Below are 20,505 nucleotides of genomic sequence, written 5' to 3' on the forward strand. Positions count from 1 at the left end.
CCATTCTCTCCATTGCCACCCACCCCCAACCTCCAACTTTGCAGTCATTCGTTTCCAGATCCCTATCAACATCAGCATGAAAAACGATTTCACCATCTCTTTTCTAATCTTTTTATTAATGATTGTAGGTCTCTGTACCATGGTTTTGACCCCTCTGCTAACAGAAATATGTCCTTTCTATTTATTCTATGTTGACCCTTTATAATCTTGAACACATTGATTAAGTTTGCCTTTAGCCTCATCTGGCTCAAAGGAAATTCCGTACTCTCCCAGTCTTTCCTTATAGGGCAGCACAGTGGCTATTAGAGCTGCTGCCTCTCTGCTCCAGTAATCAGGATCATAATTCTGATCCTTGGTGATACAGTATTGGTATGGAGTTTGCACAGTCTCCCTGTGACCACATGGGTTTGTTCCTACACCCTAAAAATATGAAGGTTGGCAGGTTAATTGGGCCACTCTAAATTGTCTTGGAACGCAGTGGAGTGGTACAGTTTTTTGGTGGAACGGTTGTGGGTGGGGAGTTGATGCCAATGTAGTGAAATAAATAAGATTAGGTAAAATTACTGTAAAAATTGGTGCTTGATATGTTTTTAAATGCTGTATCTCTCAATGGATCTATAAAATGTAACATTCCCTGCTATATTCTTGCAAATCCTCTGAACCTTCTTCATTCCAACTGCATCTTTTCCATAATGCAGTGATCAAAACCAATAATTGAGTGGTGGGGTGGAGATACATCTCTATCAAAGGAGGTGTAAGGTGCTCCTTCTCTCCACTAGCCTACAGGTCACCCTTGAGCAAAGTTTAGCATCTGCTTAGCCCACCACCTCCAATAAGGGTGACGTGAAGCCATGGGAGCAGGTGGTGGATAGTCATATGAACAGCTGGTGCATATCACAAGTCCTGGTTATGCGATCACTGATACCAGACAGACAATCGTTCAAGAGTACTGATAATGGCTGGGGCCACCCATCTTGCAAAGACACAGCCCAGAAGAAGGCAATGGCAAACCACTTCAGCAGAAAATTTGACAAGAGATATCATGTTCATGGATAGAGAAAAGAATAAGAACAATAGTGTGAAGGGGTCTTCCCTGCTGGCTTGTGACAGATGGAAGAATATGATTGCCCACATCATATGACACAGCACATAATGATGATAATGATGAGAACCAATAGTGCTCAAGCTGTGGTACTATTGTTATGAAGATAATGCCCGTCATGTGTTTAGGTAGAAACAATCCACATTGCAATTTCAAGAGGAGGTTATCGGGGAGAGGAGGAGTGAGATCTGTCTCCATTCTTGCAGTTGGTCAAAGTTCCTTTGGAATATCCCCCTCCTTCCAAATGAGAACAATGATGATATGTGAAACTCCCAAGTTTTGGGACTGTGATTAGTGCAGTATTCATTTGTATCTGGAATATCATGGATGATATTATTATCTGGGTGAGAAGCTGCATGAAAGATTAGATTAGATTAGATTATGAGGACATGCAGTCCTCTTTTATTCTCATTTAGAAATGCATGCATTAAGAAATGATACAATGTTCCTCCAGAATGATATCACAGAAACACAAGACAAACCAAGGCTAAAAAAACTGACAAAAACCACATAATTATAACATATAGTTACAACAGTGCAAAGCAATACCGTAATTTGATAAAGAACAGACCATGGGCATGGTAAAAAAAAGTCTCAAAGTCTCTCGAAAGTCCCATCATCTCACGCAGTCGGTAGAAGGAAGAAAAACTCTCCCTGCCATGAACCTCCAGCACCGCAAACTTGCCAATTCAGCACCCAACCACAGTTGACTCTTGAGTCCGTCTGAAAACTTCGAGCCTCCGACACCGAGCACCGAGCACCATCTCTGCCGAGCACGTCGACCCCGGCCCCGGCAACAAGCAATAGGCAAAGCCAAGGATTTGGGGCCTTCCCTTCCAGAGATTCTCGATTGCACAGTAGCAGTGGCAGTGAAGCAGGCATTTCAGAAATTTCTCCAGATGTTCCTCTGTGCTTCTCACGCCTGTCTCCATCAAATCAGGATTGTTCGTGGTACCTACTTAACAAATACCGATATCATTTCAGAGTGGCCGTGCGCGTTGCGTCGCGCCGCCATCTTCTCCTCCCCTCTTAGCTTTATTTGTCTGATGTACATCAAAACGTACAGTAAAATGCATCAAACTAAATCAGTGAGGATTGAGCTGGGCTGCCCACAAGTCTCACCACACTTCTAGTGCAAACATAGCATGCTTACAACTCACTAACCCCATCCCTGGAATGTGAGAGGAAACTGTAACACCCTGAGGAAACCCACATGGTCATGGGAAGAACGTACAAACTCCTTACAGACAAAGGCGAAAATCGAATGCAGGTCTTGCAGCTGATACTGTAAAGCATTGCACTAACCACTACACTATCATGCCTGCCCAAGGATCCTTACAGCTTCTTACCTAGATCTATCAGGCACCTAGCTTTCATAAGGTATTGCCATATTTTCCCTCATGTCTCTGATGAAGCAGGGTATGTTCCAAAGCTTCCTTAGAACCTACTTGTCAATCACTTCATGCCATTCGGTTATGACCATTTGAAAAAAGAGGAAGAACAAAACCAATCACATTGAGGGGCCTTTCCTCACCTCACTAAGGTATTTCATTGCATCAATTAAAAGTGATTGTGGTTGAACTCTTCCCAAATTAGGCTGTCTGGATAAATTTGCATCCATCTTAAGACTGCAACATTTTGTAATTTCTTTCTGGAATACACTGCCTAAAAAGAGAAGAATGCAGTTCAACAATAACCTTCAAAATGGAATTGGATTAATGTTGCATGTGGAGAACCTGCAAAGCTATGGGAAAGGGCAGATGTCAAATTATCATTAATTGTGATGAATTGATTTTTGAATAGATTATAACATAATCATGGAGTAAATGGACTGAGTTTCTGGTGTTCAATCAATCATTCCATGATGGCATTGTAAAACTGGCTGAAAATCAATCAACCTCAAAGATTCTGAAGAAGTATCTTTGAATTCACAAAAAATACTTCTCTCCACACAATTCTGTCTGACTTGAGCTGAGCTTACCATTCTTTTATTATTAAATATGTTTGGCCTTCTATGATTGTGATTCTGAAGTGAAGGAAGTTTAATTTCATGGAAATCTTCCAACGTTTCCCTTTGGTCAATATTCCATGTCAATTGTATGTTGTCACTTCTGTCACAAAACTGGCAGCTTCATTTTTGGTTATTTCTTTAATGTTCTCTTGACTTTTTCTGTCAAGCAGTGTTGCCACTGACTGAAATTCCCCTGCTTCTTTGCTAATTATATTGGATTATCCGAAGCAGACTAAAGCTTGCATGACATTGCACTATAACCAATAACACTGTCTGTCATTTTCTTTAAAGCAAATTTCTCCACATGAGGAAAATTATTTAGAAGGACAGAACAACACAATGAAATGTTGATATGGTTAATGAAAGCAAGTTAAGGAATATTGAATGCAACTGCATTCCCTTCATCGATGGAACATAAATGTTTTCATTTATTCGTTTGTTTAAAACAACTTCACTTCCTACCAATCAAGAAATTTTCAGTATCACTGTTCTCTGAAGCCAGCCCTGGATTATGGTACTGAGATGGCCCCCAGCATTCAGAAAAGATTGCAAATACGACAGGTATAGTAGGGGTGGTAGGGTGGTGTGATGAGGGTGAGGTGGCAGACAGGAGTATGGTGCCGTGGGCAGGGTGAAAATGATCTGGAAATCTTAAAGATATGATAAAGAGATGAGAACACACACAAAATGTTGGAGGAACGCAATAGGCTAGAGACCGTCTATGGAGAGGAATAAAACTGCAGCAGCACCTTGTTAATGATCAACAGAGGATGGAAGAGAGAGAACTCAGGGCAGTAGGAGCTGGTTGTTCAGACCACTAGCCAAGAGAAAGGTTAATGAATGAAGAGAGAATGCAATTCAGCAAAAAGGAAGAAACATGCTGTCAATATCATTTAGGATGTTATATAAAAGATCCGGGCCAGAAGGACCTGGAAGAAGAATGGATGGGATAGATCTTGAGGCTTCAGTGGAAGATGGTCAACAGTCAGGGGTTATGTGTAACTATATGTGACTAAGGAGCATAGACTATCTAAGTCATAGTTTTGTAGAGAACCCAGCACAAACATAGGCCTTTTAGCCATCTAGTCCATGCCAAGTTATTATTCTGCCTAGTCCTGGACCCCATAGCCCTCCATATCCCTCCCATCCATGTACCTATCCAAACTTCTCTTAAATGTTGAAATCAAAACTGCATTCAACATTTCTGCTGACAGCTCATGCCACACTCTCACTGCCCTCTGATCAAGAAGTTCTCCCTCGTGTTCCCCTTAAAACCTTAACCTTACCTTCACCTTTCAACCTTAACTCCTAAATTCTAGTTCTGGTCTTACCAAGCCTTAGTGGAAAAGGCCTGTTTGCATTTACCCTATCAATACTCCTCATAATTTTGGACACCTCTATCAAATCTCCCCTAATTCTCCTACACTCCAGGGAATAAAGTCCTTATATATTCACCCTCTCCCTATAACTCAGGACTTCAAGACCCAGCAACGTTGGGGTAAATTTTCTCCGTACTCTTTCAGTCTTATTGATATCCTTCTAGTAAGTAGATGACCAGAACTGCACACAATGCTTCAAATTAGACTTCAACAGAATTTTATACAACTTCAACATAACATCCTAACTGCTGTAACCAATACTTTGACTTATGAAGACCAATGAGCAAACAGCTCTCTCTATGACCAGATCTACCTGTGTTGCCATTTGCAAGGAATTATGGATCTGTATTCCCAGATCTTTGCCCTCTTCAGTGCCTTACCATTCACTGTGTAAGTTCTACCCTGGTGTGTCCTCCCAAAGTGTAACACCTCACACTTGTCTGCATTAAAATACACTTGCCATTTTTCAGACCATTTTTCCAGCTGGTTCAGATTCTGCTGTAAGATTTCAAAGCATTTCTTGCTGTCAGCTTCACCCCCAATCTTGGTATCAGCTACAGTTTGCTGATACAATTTACTACGTTATCATTCAGATCGTTGCCGTAAAGGACAAGCAGTAACAGACCTGAGGCACACCACCAGTTTGAGGCCTCCAGTCGGAGAGATAACCATCTACTACCACTCTCTGGCTTCTCCCATGAAGCCAATGTTGAATCCAATTTACTACCTCATCTTGAATGCCTCTGTATCCTGAATGAGCAGAAATATGAAACAAGACAAACAATCAAAAGGCAAGTAGATCAGAGGGAATCTATAACAAAAGACTTGGGCTCTGGTTTAAGTTGGGGAAGAGGATTTGTCGGCTGTTTGTACAGGGAGGTACATATGATCGGGAAGCTATCCTTACTTCTACTAGCTCACAAATAGTGCTACAAAAACACGTACCAGCTTCATCTAGTTGCTCACATTCCCATTTAGCAGCAGGTCTTCAGAACTCTAGAATCCAAACCAGACAGTATTAAATTTAAATCAGGGTCTCAAATGCAGTATGTGCACATAATTTAAATATTTTAATGAGGTGTCCACCTCTCAAAATTAGGACATAGACATGTCATATTAACTGCCCCCTTAAAAATGATGGCAAACATGTATATGACAGAATTAGGTCACATTACTTGATTTTAGATTTCTTACCGCACCAGCCAAGCCTCTCCTGTCAAGGTGGGATTATTGTTTCACTCATTATTTTCATTCCTTGCTAGATGATTTCTTATCATTTTAAGAAAATGAAAACAGATAAATAGCATAGGACTTCATTGTTTCTGTTAGAAACATTACAATATATTGCAGTGACATTTGATAAGTGGGGAAAGGGAACAGCCATTTTGTGCACAGCACAGTCCCAGAAATGAAGAAGACCAGAGTAAAGAGAGCTGGACATAATGTAGGCAAATGGAATCAGTATAGACAGGCATCATTAGCAGCATAGATTAGATGAACTGTTAGGGTCTCTTTTGGTACTGTACTTTACTTTTTTATGATGCTATGAACCAAGTAAACAGTCAGTCAGGTTTTGTTATGTTTGTTGTGTAATTATCTGTTCTGCCTGGCTTTAAATAGGATAGGAAGTTTCACTCGCACTCTGTGGCCACTTTATTTGGTACCTCCTATACACTGCTTGTATGTTCATGGTCTTCTGCTGCTGTAGCCCGTCCACTAAAAGTTTTGACATGTTGTGCATTCAGAGACACTCTTCTTCAAGCCACTGTTGTTGTTGGTTGTTCGTCCATCGTTGACGTCGATGAGGACCTCGACACCATTATGATGGTGTCGAGACTAGCGCGTGATTTGGATTTAAGTGAGGGAGAGTTGCGCAGCGTCAGCCTCACTCTCTCTTCCCAATTCCCATCTGGGTCCAGTGGCAAGACAGAGTCTAGACAGCTGGAGATGGGACTATGCGCAGTGGATGACCAGGATGTCTTCTGTGTCTTGTCCTGCTCTACACGTTCCATGACGCTTGCAGAGACTGCCTTCTTGACCGTTGGACCTTCCATTGGTCTCGTCCACTCAATCCGCCGGAGTCTGTCTTCACATGCTGGGATAGACAACTCCCTATCACACCGAGGGTTTGAGACCCGTCGGCTACCCTCACCTGGTTTAGCCGGCTTGTCGAAGCCGTTGCCTGGGCTGTGGCCGCTGTCGCATGCAAACAGCTACGGGGAGCCACAGGTGAGAGCTGAGTGCCAGGTGGGGACCAAAGGTGGACTAACCGCCCTGAAAAGAATGCAACATGTTCCCCCACCAGAGGTGCTACCCCTCCCTGACACCCCATACACCCCGCTGTTGTTGTGCATGGTTATTTGAGTTCCTGTCAGCTTGAACCAGTCTGACTATTCTCCTCTGACATCTCTCATTAACAAGCTTTTTTTTTGCTGACAGTGCTGCCGTGGACTGGATGTTTTATGCTTTTTGCACCATTTTCTGTAAACTCTAGAGACTGTTGTGCATGAAAATCCCCAGGAAATCAGTGGCTTCTGAGATACACAAACCACCCTGTATCGCACCAACAAGCATTCCACAGTCAAAGTCCCTTAGATCACATTTCTTCCCCATTCTGATGTTTGGTCTGAACAACAACTGAACTTCTTGAGCATGTCTGTATACATTTATGCATTACATGCTGCCAGACGATTGGCTGATTTGATATCTGCATTAACGAGCAGATATGTAGGTGTACCTAATAAAGTGGCCTCTGAGTGTAGTTCACAATGTAATTAATGGATTTGGCTGCATTGAGCTGGTATAATACCAATTTTAACCTTTGTGGCACTCATGGTCCCCAGTGACCTATAATTACATTTACTGGATGTGGGCAGCTTGACAAACTGACTCTGCTCACCCAGTGGGGTTCTGGTGAGGTGGAGTGGAAGATAGTCCTTCCCCCTCAGTGAGGAAAAAGAAGCATTTAGAAGTCCAAGAGTTCCTTTATCACATAGTATTATCTTTATCATTGCTTTCCCAGCTGTTTAGCTGAGAGTTCTTGCCTTTGTGAAGTATAATCTGTTACTTGAAGAAACAAAGAGCAGAAAGCCTACAGACATTTCAGTCGTTATTAAGTTTAGGATATTGCTCCTTGAGAGGACAGTAGAGCAGCAATCTGCTGCAAAAACAATAGAACACGGGATTCTCTAAGTACAGCTGTGAAGGTTCAGAGAGCAGTTGTGCAGAAAATGTTGCAGAATTCAAGACATGCAGATGGATTTAGCCATTCACCTGCTTATGAACAACCAGAAGTACAAAGTAACTTTTATTAGCGAAGTAAATATATGTCACCATATACAATCCTGAAATTTGTTTTCTTGGGGGTAGACTCAACAAATCTATAAAATAGTGACTATAACAAAATCGATTAACAAATGCCAAACTAGAGCTTTCAACCAGAGTGCAGAAGACAAGAAACTATGCACATTCAAAATAAAAAACACAATAATATAAATATATAAGTAATAAATATCAAGGACATGAGGTGAAGAATCCTTGAAAGTGAGTCCATAGGTCGTAGGAACATTTCAATGGTGTGGCAAATAAAGTTGAGTGAAGTTATCCCCTTTGGTTCAAGAACCTGATTGTTGAGGGGCAACAACTGCTCCTCAGCTTGGTGGTGTGAGTCCTGAGGCTCCTGTACCTTCTCCCTAATGGCAGCAGCAAGAAGAGGGCACGGCCTTGGTGGTGTGGGTCTCTGATGATGGATGCTGCTTTCCTGCGACAGCATTTCATTTTGATGTGCTCAGTGGTTGGGAGGGCTTTACCCACGATGGACTGGGCCAAATCCACTACTCTCTGAAGAATTTTCTGTTCAAGGTCATTGATGTTTCCGTGTCAGGCTGTGTTGCAGCCAGTCAATTTACCATAAGATATAAGAGCAGAATTATGCCATTTGGCCCATTGAGTCTGCTCTGCAATTTACTCTACATTACACATCAATAGAAGTTTGTTCAAAGGGAAAACACTTCTTAAACATGAAAAAGCCTGTAGATGCTGGAAATCCAAAGCAACACACACTCAAAATGCTGAAGGAACGCAGCAGGTCAGGCAGCATCCATGGAAATGAATGAACAATCAACATATCCAGGCGAGACCCTTCTTCGGGACTGGAAAGGAAAGGGGAAGATGCCAGAATTAAAAGGTGTGGGGGAGGGAAAGAACCAAATTTCTTGGTGTTCACCCAGCGAAGAATCTCACCTGGTCCCTCAAAACCAGCTCCATAGCAAAGAAAGCCCAGCAGCATCTCTATTTGCTGAGAAGGCTGAGAAAAGTCCATCTCCCACCCTTCCATCCTCACCACATTCTACAGAGGTTGTATTGAGAGCATCCTGAGCAGCTGCATCACTGCCTGGTTCGGAAATTGCACCATCTCGGATCGCAAGACCCTGCAGCGGATAGTGAGGTCAGCTGAGGAGATGATCGGGGTCTCTCTTCCCACTATTGGAGATATTTACACCACACGCTGCATCCGTAAAGCAAACAACATTATGAAGGACCCCATGCATCCCTCATATAAACTCTTCTCCTTCCTGCCATCTGGCAAAAGGCACCAAAGCATTTGGGCTGTCACGGCCAGACTATGCAACAGTTTCTTCCCCCAAGTCATCAGACTCCTCAACATCCAGAGCCGGGACTGACACTAACCTATTGCCCTCTACTGTGCCTAATGTGTTGTTTATTATTTATTGTAATGCCTGCACTGTTTTGTGCACTTTATACAGTCCTGGGTAGGTCTGTAGTCTACTGTAGATTTGTGTTGTTTTTTACGTAGTTCAGTGTAGTTTTCATATTGTTCATGTAGCACCATGGTTCTGAAAAATGCTGTCTCATTTTTACTGTGTACTGTACCAGCAGTTATGGTCGAAATGACAATAAAAAGTGACTTGACTTGACTTGACTTGACTAGCTTGGAGGTGAAGCCAAGTAGATAGCGAGAATAAAGAGCTGGAGAGAAAAGAATCTGATAGGAGAGGAGAGTGGACCATAGGAGAAAGGGAAGAAGGAGGGGCACAAAGGGGCGGTGATAAGCAAATGAGAAGAGGTAAGAGGTCAAAGTGGGGAAGTGAAGAAGAGGGAAAGGAGAGAGAATTTTTTTTACTGGAAGGAGAAATTGATATTCATGCCATCAGGTTGGAGGCTACCCAGACAGAATCTAAGGTGTTGCTCCTCCACTCTAAGGGTGACCTCATCTTGGCACAAGAGGAGGCCATGAACTGATATGTCAGAATGAGAATGGAAATCAGAATTAAAGTGTTTGGCCACTGGGAAATGCCACTTTTTGCGGATGGAGCGAAGGTAGTCAATGAAGTTTTCCCCCAATTATTAATTGTTAATGACTAATTAATTGTTATTGTCTTCGTTGGGGACAGAGAGAAGACAAATGTAGTAATGCACAAGAATAAAAGACAGTCATTGTTGTAGTTGTGTCCAAGATAATAGAGGTACAGACTGAGTACCCCTTATCCATAATTCCAATATCGAAAAACCTCCCAAATCCAACTTTTTTTTTTGAGCGCTGTCCTGAAGTCACAAATGGAAAATTCCACAAAACACTGGGAAGGTTCCCAGGGGATGTGCAGGTCTCTGTATACCGTAGACAGTCCTGAGAAGTGACCTCACATAGGTAATGGACAGAAATTAATGAAAAATAGAAAAACACTGTACAAAGTGAAAAATGAAGGTCTTGATTGGGTATTGCGAGAGTGGATTCATCAGCGTCGGAGTGAACATAAGCCACTTAACGGTACACAGTCATGAAACAAGCAAAGGTCTATCACAACAAACTGAAAATGGAAGGTAAAGCATCTGCTGACAAAGTAGCACAGAAATTCATTGGTAAAGATCCGTCACTGATTGAAAGCTAACACCAGACAACTCTACAATGCTGATTGCTTTTATACCTTATATAAAACCTAAAGAAAGGTAAAATACAAATCCAGTGTACTGTAATCTTTTAATCAAGCCACGGCATTGTTGATGGAGACGGAAGCCTGCCCTTGTTTGTTGTCGTTCAACAGCTGATTCAGGTATTCTCCTTTCCCAATACCGTCGTGCTGCTTTTGTTATCCTACACACATTATGTTTTCACTATAATAATGGTATGCTATAATTTTTACTGTTGAGTACATTTGTATGATGAACAAGCGTAAGGCAAAGACTGCTTTGCGGTAGCACATAAATACAGAGTTGGAAATGCTGGCGATCTCAAGCTATCTCATTATGTGTTCCACCAATGCTGCGTGACTTGCTATGTTTTTCCAGCATCTTCTGTTTTTGTTTCAGATTTCCAGCACTTGCAGTTTTTAAAAATTGATTTTTATGGATTATCGCCCAAAAGGGATATTTTGAGAATGGTAACAGTTTTGTTCAAAGTTTGATTTGGAAAGTGCATGACACTGAAGCAGAACAGGGAGGTAATGATGATGTCCCCTTCTCCACATCGTTATAAGTACCAGATCTGTAAGGGGATGCTGGTCACAACAGCTGAAAAGACAAGGAGGACTTGTTCTACCAAGGGGTAAAAAACATCCACAGAGGGTTATTGGATTGCTGCAAATACTTCTGAACAATGCAGGAATATGTGGCCATCAATGCGGTCATTTTAGTCATTAAAAGATCTTGGTTATGACAAATAAATTTGAAAATTGTTGCTGATAAATGATCACACTGCGTGAGCAATTGCTCAGGTGGAGCTCCATTTGAAATTTCTAAGCAACACACACAAGATGCTGGAGGAGCTCAGGTCAGGCAGCATCTATGGAAATGAATAAACAGTCGATGTTCCGCGCTGAGACCCTTCTTCACGACTTAGCAGGAAGGAGGAAGATGCCAGAATAAAAGGTGAAGGCTGGGGAAGGATGAGGGCTAGAAGGTGGCAGGTGAAGCCAGGTGGGTGGGAAAGGTAAAGCTCTGGAGAAAAAGGAACCTGATGGGGAGGAGAGTGGACCATAGGAGAAAGGAAAGAAGGAGGGGCACCAGGGGGAGCTGGTAGGCAGGTGAGAAGAGTTAAGAGGCTAAAGTGGAGAATAGAAGAAGCGGGGAGAGAAAGGATTTTTTTTTACCAGAAGGAGAAATCAATATTCAAGCCATCAGGTTGGATGTTTCTCAGACAGAATATAAGGATGCCATGGACCAACATGTCGGAATGGGAATGGGAGTTGAAATTAAAATTTTTAGCCACCAGGAAGTTGTGCTTATGCTGGATACAGTGGAGGTGCTCCAGGAGGCAGTTCCCCCAGTTTATGATGGGTTTCACCAGTGTAAGGGAGGCCACATCGGGAGCACCGGATACAATGGATGACCCCAACAGATTTGCAGGTGAAGTGTTGTCTCACCAGGAAGGACTGTAATTTGTAATTTTGGACATATTCACCACAAAAGAAGAACTGCACCTCCACAGGAAGACAGTCTGAAGAATTAACATGGAAGTTGAGGGCAAGTGGAAACTTTTGGAGCATTATAATCATCACTTCACTCTTCCCCACTGTGGCGTTGATATTATCCACATTTGTCTATTTTCATGTGTCATTGATTATTCCGAATACAAGCAAATTTTTTGCATACAGCCACAAGTTGTTGTATTAGGAACAAACAAACACAATCTCTTTGAAAGCAGCATCAAAGCATCTTACGCATGTTACGGGATATAACTTTTAGTGAAAGGAAATACACTCAGTTGGTCAGTTTATTAGATACCTCCTATACCCAATAAATTGGCTACTGAGTGTATATTTGTGCTTTTCTGCTGCCGTAGCCTTTGGCCAACTGGTAGCACAGTGACATCAGCGCCAGACTCCGGAACCGAGATTCCCGGGTTCGAATCCAGTCGGGCCGCTCCCGAGTACGCTTTCCATCCGTGCTGGGTTGACTGTAAACCTCACAACTCACCTCATGAAATAAAGAAAAATACTGTGAAATGTCTGTGTGAGGAGTGGCGCCCCACACAGCCTTCCGATCTGTACCTCATAAGGCATGAAAATGCACGACGCTGGCCTGTCAGGCCTGAGTCAACGTCATCATCATCATCAGCCTAACCACTACAAGGTTCGAAGAGTTGTGCGTGTAGATATGCTTTCCTGCACACCATTGTTGTAAAGGGTGCTTACTTAAGTTACTGACGCTTTCCTGTCAGTTTGAATCAGCCTGGCCATTCTCCTCTGACCCCTCTCATTAACAAGACATTTTCATCCACACTGCTGTTCACTGGATTTCTTTTCTTTTATATTTTCACACCACTCTCCGCAAACTCTAGAGACTTAAGTGTGAAAATCTCAGAGGATCAGCAGTTTCTGAGATACTCAAGCATTGATTGTCGGGCATGAACAATCATTCCATGATCAAAGTGTGCTAAATCACATTTCTTCCCCATTCTGATGTTTGGTCTGAACAACAACTGAACGTTTTGACCATGTATGCATGCTTTTATGCATTGAGTTGCTTCTACATGATTGGCTGATTAGATACTTCAAAGTACATTTATTATCAAAGTATGTATACATTATGTATGTATATTTGTGACCTTACAGGCAACCACAAAACATAGAAACCAAAAAGGTTCCATAAAAACAGACCATCAAATACCAGTGTGCATCAAGAAAAGAAACAAACCATGCAAACAATAAAAGTAGGCAATTAGCATTCAGAACAAGAGGATGTACTGTTGAGACTTTATAAAGCACTGATGAGGTCTCACTTGGAGTATTGTGACCTGTTTTGGACCCCTTGTCTTAGAAAGGATGTGCTGAAACTGGAGAGGGTTCAAAGAAGATTCATGAAAATGATTCCAGGATTGAATGGCTTGTCATATGAAGAGTGTTTGACGGCTCTCGGCCTGTATTCACTAGAATTCAGGAGAATGAATGGTGACATCATTGAAACCTACTGAATGGTGAAAGGCCTTGACAAGAGTGGATTTGGAGAGGATGTTTCCAATGGTGGGAGAGTCTAGGACCGGATGACACAGCCTCAGAATAGAGGTGTGTCCTTTTAGAATAGACATGAGAAGGAATTACTTTAGCCAGAGGGTGGTGAATCTGTGGAATTTTTTGCCACCAGCAGTTGTGGAGGCCAAGCCTTTATGTATATTTAAGGCAGAGGTTGATAGATTCTTGATTGGTCAGAGTAGCCAGTACAGGCCACAGCTTCAGCCTCAGTTCAGCGCAGAGTTGAGTAAACATTGTGGAGCTCTCAGACACAGAGCCTAGAGCAGGCAGAGCAGGCCACAGCTTCAGCCTCAGTTCAGCACAGAGGCGACAAAATGTCCCGCAGCAGTGAGCAGAACTGGTCCAACCCTAGTCTCTTGTCTTGACATCCTGCCTTTTCAATCCATCTGGCCCAGTGTTTAAATGAACCAAACGTCGTGTTGCTCCTCGCACACTGGGCCCTGTCTCAGTGAAACACCCTGAGCCCATAACCAACTTTTCCAAATCGGAGTGGCACTTAGATTGATCAAACCTCACTTTCAGTTTAGATGAATGGGCCTTGAATCTGCTTCCCCTCTGCTCTGCTTGTCTCAGTTTCGCCACACACACACACACACACACACACACACACGCACACGCTTTGACCCTTGACTCAGCCTCACCTTCACCCGCTTCTCCTTCCTCAGGCTGGAAAGGCCTGTTTATCTCCAAATAAAAATCAAAAAGGAATGAACTAAGTGCATGGATCAGACATATTTAGAAGTTCGTAGTGGTTACTGGAGACAAATAGTACAGGCTCCTTGCACATTACTGAGAAAGGGAATACTCATTTACAGTATCTCCTTTTGAAGTTTGCCAACAATGGGCAAGCCACAGGCTAGGCTTGTCCTCAGTTTTCTTTTTCTTATCCAACAGTTTTGTTTGAGATAGCTTGCAGAAATTTGGACTCAGGGGCCTGTGCAAAGCTTCTGAACATCTGATCACAATTGTCAGCTTACCAGAAAAATGGGAATAAAGTTGACGTTGTGATCTCTGTTGAGCCTCTGTCCTCTGGCTTCTGGTGCCCATTTCCAAGCTGATTAATTACTCTGAGCAAGAAAAGGAGCTGAAGCCAATATCCACCAAGGACATCCAGCTGACAGAAGTTCTACATGAAATAATAAGGAAAATCTGCAGGGTAGACTAATTTTATTGATTTATTTAGAGATAGAGCATGGTAACAGGCCATTTTGAGTCCCTACCCCCAGTTCACCCATGTAGCCAGGTAATCTACTAACCCCAAGGCCGCTGGAGTATGGGAGGAAGCTGAGGCACCCAGAGGGCACCCACGTGGTCACGGGGAGAACGTGCGAACTCCTTACAGACAGCAACAGAACTGAACCCAGCTCAATGGTGCTATAATAACACTGCACTAACCATTATACTACCAAGCAGCCCAAAGTTAAAAAAAAATCAGCTTTTGATTCAGATACTGTGCAGAGAATTCTTTATTTATCGAATCAGTATGGTACAGTTCTAACTACTTAAAGCAAAATGTCAAAAGCACATTCCAACAATTTTTAATGATGGGAGGGAAACTCATCTGAAACGTATAGCTGCGACAGCCAGTACTTTTTGAAAAGTATTTACTTATTAGGATGTATTCTTTCTTTATTTTTCTGAATTCTACCTGAGTTTACAGGTTGTGCATTTGCAGAAATGTACAAAAATGGAAAGAATCCTTAGTATTTAACAAATATTAATGGATGACAGGGCAGAAACATCTTGTAATAAAATCTGAAAATTCAGGAAACATTTAGCAGGTTGTGGGAAGAGAAACACCATTCGTGGGTCAGGTTTAATCAGAAGTGTGAAAATGAGAAACCAAGTTAATGTTCTCTTTCCATACAGGCATTCTGATTTGTAGAGTGTTTCCAGCATCTGTCCTTTTTGATCTATGCATGTATATTAGATATATGGACATTTGTATTATAACAACTAAATTTCAGTTACAAAATTATTACATTCCCTTGATAAGATCTTTCTGTATCATTGCAGTGATCATCTCCTGCTGAAGAAAGACAATGGATAGTATTAGTTATGGCTGTGCTATCAGTGCAAATGACTAATTTAATTAAATACTTGTATTGACTTATAGGAAACATTGCCTTCAGCTGCCATGATATAATTATTATGTCAATATTGATGTAATTTAATCAGAATGTTGACTTTGCTGTTATTTATTATGAGGGATAATTTCACATCTTCTAGTCCAGCAGCATATTAAATTTTATGTTAGTTGACGATATTTCACAAAAGGTCATTGCCTGGATATTGTTTTTTCATTCTTTTATAAAGCTCAACATCTGTCCATGACTGGGTTCTCGATTGGAAGCAGATTTCAATTTGTGTACTATTGATCTGACTTTAGAGGGACAAAGTGTTGCAATCCGTGAAACTCTACATATTTAGAGTCATAGAAAAGCACAACACAGAAATGAGCCTTTTGGCCCATCTAGTCCATGCTGAAATTTAGACTGATAAACATCTTAACATTTTTTTTAGCTTAACTGATAAAACAGTGCATCACTCTGTTTCTTATTTGCTTCAGCAGGGCTGCCTGAGCAAAAAAATAGGCACAGATTCGGTCCGAGTGATGCTGATACAACCTCTTGGACAAGCAAGCCTGGGGGTGCAGGAGCCATGCTGCCATGTGGAATTATAACAGTTCCTCTGATCACTTCGGTAGTTTTGATTCTCCTTTGGTAAATTTATATCACTCCATTTCTGCCTATACCTTATAGCTGAATTTTGGAAGTACATTGCCATAAATATATTTAACAATTTAATGTCAATGATAGGCAATTACTTTTGATAGATATTAGCTTTGATTATTTTAGTCATTCAGAATGTGCTGCAAAGTAGATGGGTGAGCTCTATGCAATTTTACTCCAGTGTTTTAAAATATCGATACTTACAAATCCTGTTCCCATAATATTAGCCGTACTGGATAAAAAATGCAGACTCAATTCTGCTTAAAACAATTGAAACATGATCCGTAAGTTCTCATTATGCTATCCACGTCACCTTGTGCCATCAGCTGCTGGGAATAATTAAAATACGATCTGGCACTTACTTACTGGCTGTAAATGTATAGCTAACGTAGATTTAGATCCTAAATACTTTTCAAATTATGTCCACAATATTAGTTCCATTTGCTCCTGTTGGCATTTCCAGTACTATCCGTCAAGTATTCCCCTCCCATTTGTTGCTTTTCTCCTTTAACTGGTCTTTTTTCTCCACAATTCTGCCCTTTGCATTGTTCAATGGCAGCTCTTGAGGCAAATCTTCGCTACAGATTTTTTTGATGAAAAACAGAAACTTCTCAGATTCTCTTCCAGGTTCAATAGGTATGGAACGGGTTGTCTCAATATGAAATGAGCTTAGTACCAGTGCCTAATGCAATGCAACCTAACATCCAGACATGATCAGCTGGGAAAGTGGGCAGCTGGAATTTAACTCAGCCCAGTGTGAAGTGATGTAATCTTGGAAGTTAAGATCAAGTGGAAGAGTTTGAGATGTCATGTTAAGATTGTAAAACAAAAAAAGTTTGATAAACCACACTTTTTATATTGTGTGAAGGTCTGGTTGTCGCACTACAGAGAAGATTTGATTAAGCTAGAGGGGTGTACCAAAGCGACTCACAAAATGCTACCTGGATTGGAGTGCTTGAGTTACAAGGAGAGATTGGCAAGGCTAGCTCTACTTTCCCTGCAATTAAGGAGGCTAAAAGGGGACAGTATAAGAGATAAAAAATTATGAGGATCAAAGTGGTGCTCTACAACCCTCTGGCACTATAGCATGCAAGGAACCAGCAGTTAAAAGGATATTGAGAGAGAGAACTTTCTGTTGTTGTGTACAGTCATGGGATCTCAGTCCATCCCAAAGGACATTACAGTCAAAAAAGTACTTTATAAAAGCAGGATCATCCACTGATTCTGGAAATCTGAAACAAAATAGTCACAGTCATAGTCATAGTCATACTTTATTGATCCCGGGGGAAATTGGTTTTTGTTACAGTTGCACCATAAATAATAAATAGTAATAGAACCATAAATAGTTAAATAGTAATATGTAAATTATGCCAGTAAATTATGAAATAAGTCCAGGACCAGCCTATTGACTCAGGGTGTCTGACCCTCCAAGGGAGGAGTTGTAAAGTTTGATGGCCACAGGCAGGAATGACTTCCTGCGACACTCTGTGTTGCATCTCGGTGGAATGAGTCTCTGGCTGAATGTATTCCTGTGCCCACCCAGTACATTATGTAGTGGATGGGAGACATTGACCAAGATGGCATGTAACTTAGACAGCATCCTCTTTTCAGACACCACCGTCAGAGAGTCCAGTTCCATCCCCACAACATCACTGGCCTTACGAATGAGATTGTTGATTCTGTTGGTGTCTGCTACCCTCAGCCTGCTGCCCCAGCACACAACAGCAAACATGATAGCACTGGCCACCACAGACTCGTAGAACATCCTCAGCATCATCCGGCAGATGTAAAAGGACCTCACTCTCCTCAGGAAATAGAGATGGCTCTGTCCCTTCTTGTAGACAGCCTCAGTGTTCTTTGACCAGTCCAGTTTATTGTCAATTCATATCCCCAGGTATTTGTAATCCTCCACCATGTCCACACTGACCCCCTGGATGGAAACAGGGGTCACCGGTACCTTAGCTCTCCTCAGGTCTACCACCAGCTCCTTCGTCTTTTTCACATTAAGCTGCAGATAATTCTACTCACACCATGTGACAAAGTTTCCTACCGTAGCCCTGTACTCAGCCTCATCTTCCTTGAGGATGCATCCAACTATGGCAGAGTCAAAATAAGAAATGCTGTATATTCAGCATGTCTAATAGCATCTGTGGAGAAAGAAACAGTTAATATCGCCGATCAATGACTAGTCATTAGTATTTTTGAAGCACAATCACCATTTAATATGCTACCATTTAACACACGGTAAAGCTCGTGAAACAGTAAAATAATAATATCCAAATCAGTTGTGAAGTGCATGAAAACACTACTTCTCAAGGGTAATACAAAAACAATTTAGATGTATATCTTAATTTTAATGTTATATATGAATAAAATAATTTGAAGTTTACACACAATTAACACATTTTTAAAAATTCTGTGGGATAACATATGCTGGAGCAAGATCTCTAATCTCTTCAACACAAAACAATGTGAAATGTATCTTTATTAAGCATATTTAACTTTCCACTAGCCCATTTTTGATATGCTCATTGTTTTCTGTCATAAGGACAACCATATTTATCCATGTCATGAAAGAAAAGCAAAAAAAAAGTGGAATTCTAAACCAGAAATAACTAAAATAAAACATTTTATCTGAATGCTTTATACATGGACTTTCACTCTACAAGATACTCAAAATTCTTCCTTTTGTTTATTTTACAATTCTTCCTCGAGATGTAGAATTTGTTACTCAATGATCTTGTCAACAGTTAAGTTGAATGCAGGAAAGGATTAACAACGGGACTCTCAGAAAATGGTCTCTAATACAGCAAGCTTATGATTCACTCTTCAAACTGATTCTGTTTAAAAAGAGTACCTTCTACTTACAGTAAACAGAATATATAACTGAATAAATATTAATACCTCTCAGTCAAAGCTCAGTGTTATATCCAGAAAAATACAGTGAATGAAAATAGTTACACAATTCAAAACTGTTTATTCTTCTCTCCAGCAAGATATGGGTCTTGTTACCTACAAATTAATGTGTTATTTATAGCATTGCCTTCACTCAACGTGATTTGATAAACAGGTTGTGCAATCTTTCAATAGTTCAATAGTTCCATTTAATATCAGAAAAATGTATCCAATATACATCCTGAAATCCTTGCTCTTCACAGACATCCACAAAAACAGAGTGCCCCAAAGAATGAGTGACAGTAAAAACATTAAAACCCCAAAACCCCGCTCACACCACCTCCCATGCACAAGCAGCAGCATAACAATGACCCTCCCTAGCTTACTTAAGCAAAAAAGTATGAACACTCTCCACCCACCAAGCAAGCAAAAGCAAAGCTCCCAATAAAGACCATGTTCTGCAATACAACAAAAACTAATCATTCACCCGACAATCTTTCCCATCTGGATAAAGAGTAATGGTGTCCTTATATATAATGGCTAATGTTTGACATTACAGAAGGATTGACATCATGCTTAATAAAATAAAAATGGATTTTGCTACACAAAATGTAATTCTAACAAAAATAAAAGGCTGTTATTAATGGTGTGCAATCAAGTTTTATTGTTGCTGTTCTCTAACTTTAATATTTGACTAAATTGTAATCAACAGAAAATTCTTTGGAATGAAAAATCCATAGGTTGTAGCGGTGTGCTACACACAGCGCTAGAATAACCACACAGAGTCGGTGAGTTGGAGTTGCGATAAAGAGATTTATTCAAACTTCGCGGCCTGCTTTAAAGCCTTCCCGTTCCCGCCCTCCCTGGGGCAGGACTGCTGTGGGGAATGCATATTCCCAGATCCTTTCCGTGCGCGGGATTTTCCCCTTGCTGGTGAAGATGGCCTGGCGCCCTTTTTGGGGTCGGCCCTCTGCCTGCGCGCGCTGTTTCGTGAGCCGGTTCGTGGGTGCTAGAAAATGGGTCACCACAAGGTAATATTTTGCCTTTCACATACCTTGATCTCTGCAGCGCCCAGCCATCAAGGTTGGTGCAGTTCCCGTGCCAGGTGGTGATACAGTCCGTCAGTATGCTCCCAATGGTTCCCCTGTAGAAGGTCTTGAGCATTTGGGGGCCCCATGCCAAACTTCTTCAGTTCCCTGAGATGGATGAGATGCTGTTTTTCTTTTTTCGCCACAAGCCAGTGCGTGCAATCCTGGTGAGATCACCAGTGATGTGTATACCGACGAACTTGAAACTACTGACCCTCTCAACTACAGACCTATTGATGTTGATCGGGGCAACCTGTCTCCATTCCTTCTGCAATCCACAATCAGCTCTTGTTTTTTTGGACTCTGAGGGA

At 41.5% G+C, this 20,505-nt stretch overlaps 1 protein-coding gene across 2 annotated transcripts in view; it reads left to right on the forward strand.

Moving 5' to 3' along the window:
• Window positions 1-19,733, forward strand: part of gpc5a (glypican 5a) — a 948,795-nt gene extending 929,062 nt beyond the window's left edge. Inside the window, exon 8 of one of the 2 annotated variants that reach the window (XM_063048513.1) lies at window positions 16,049-19,733. In XM_063048513.1, the coding sequence (XP_062904583.1) occupies window positions 16,049-16,206 (158 nt within the window). In that variant the 3' untranslated portion in view covers window positions 16,207-19,733. The remainder of the gene's footprint in view (window positions 1-16,048) is intronic. The other variant, XM_063048514.1, reaches the window with a different exon arrangement.
• Window positions 19,734-20,505: the final 772 nt, after the last annotated feature.

The sequence above is a fragment of the Mobula hypostoma genome, chromosome 5, assembly GCF_963921235.1.
Source record: "Mobula hypostoma chromosome 5, sMobHyp1.1, whole genome shotgun sequence".
Lineage (NCBI taxonomy): Eukaryota > Metazoa > Chordata > Chondrichthyes > Myliobatiformes > Myliobatidae > Mobula > Mobula hypostoma.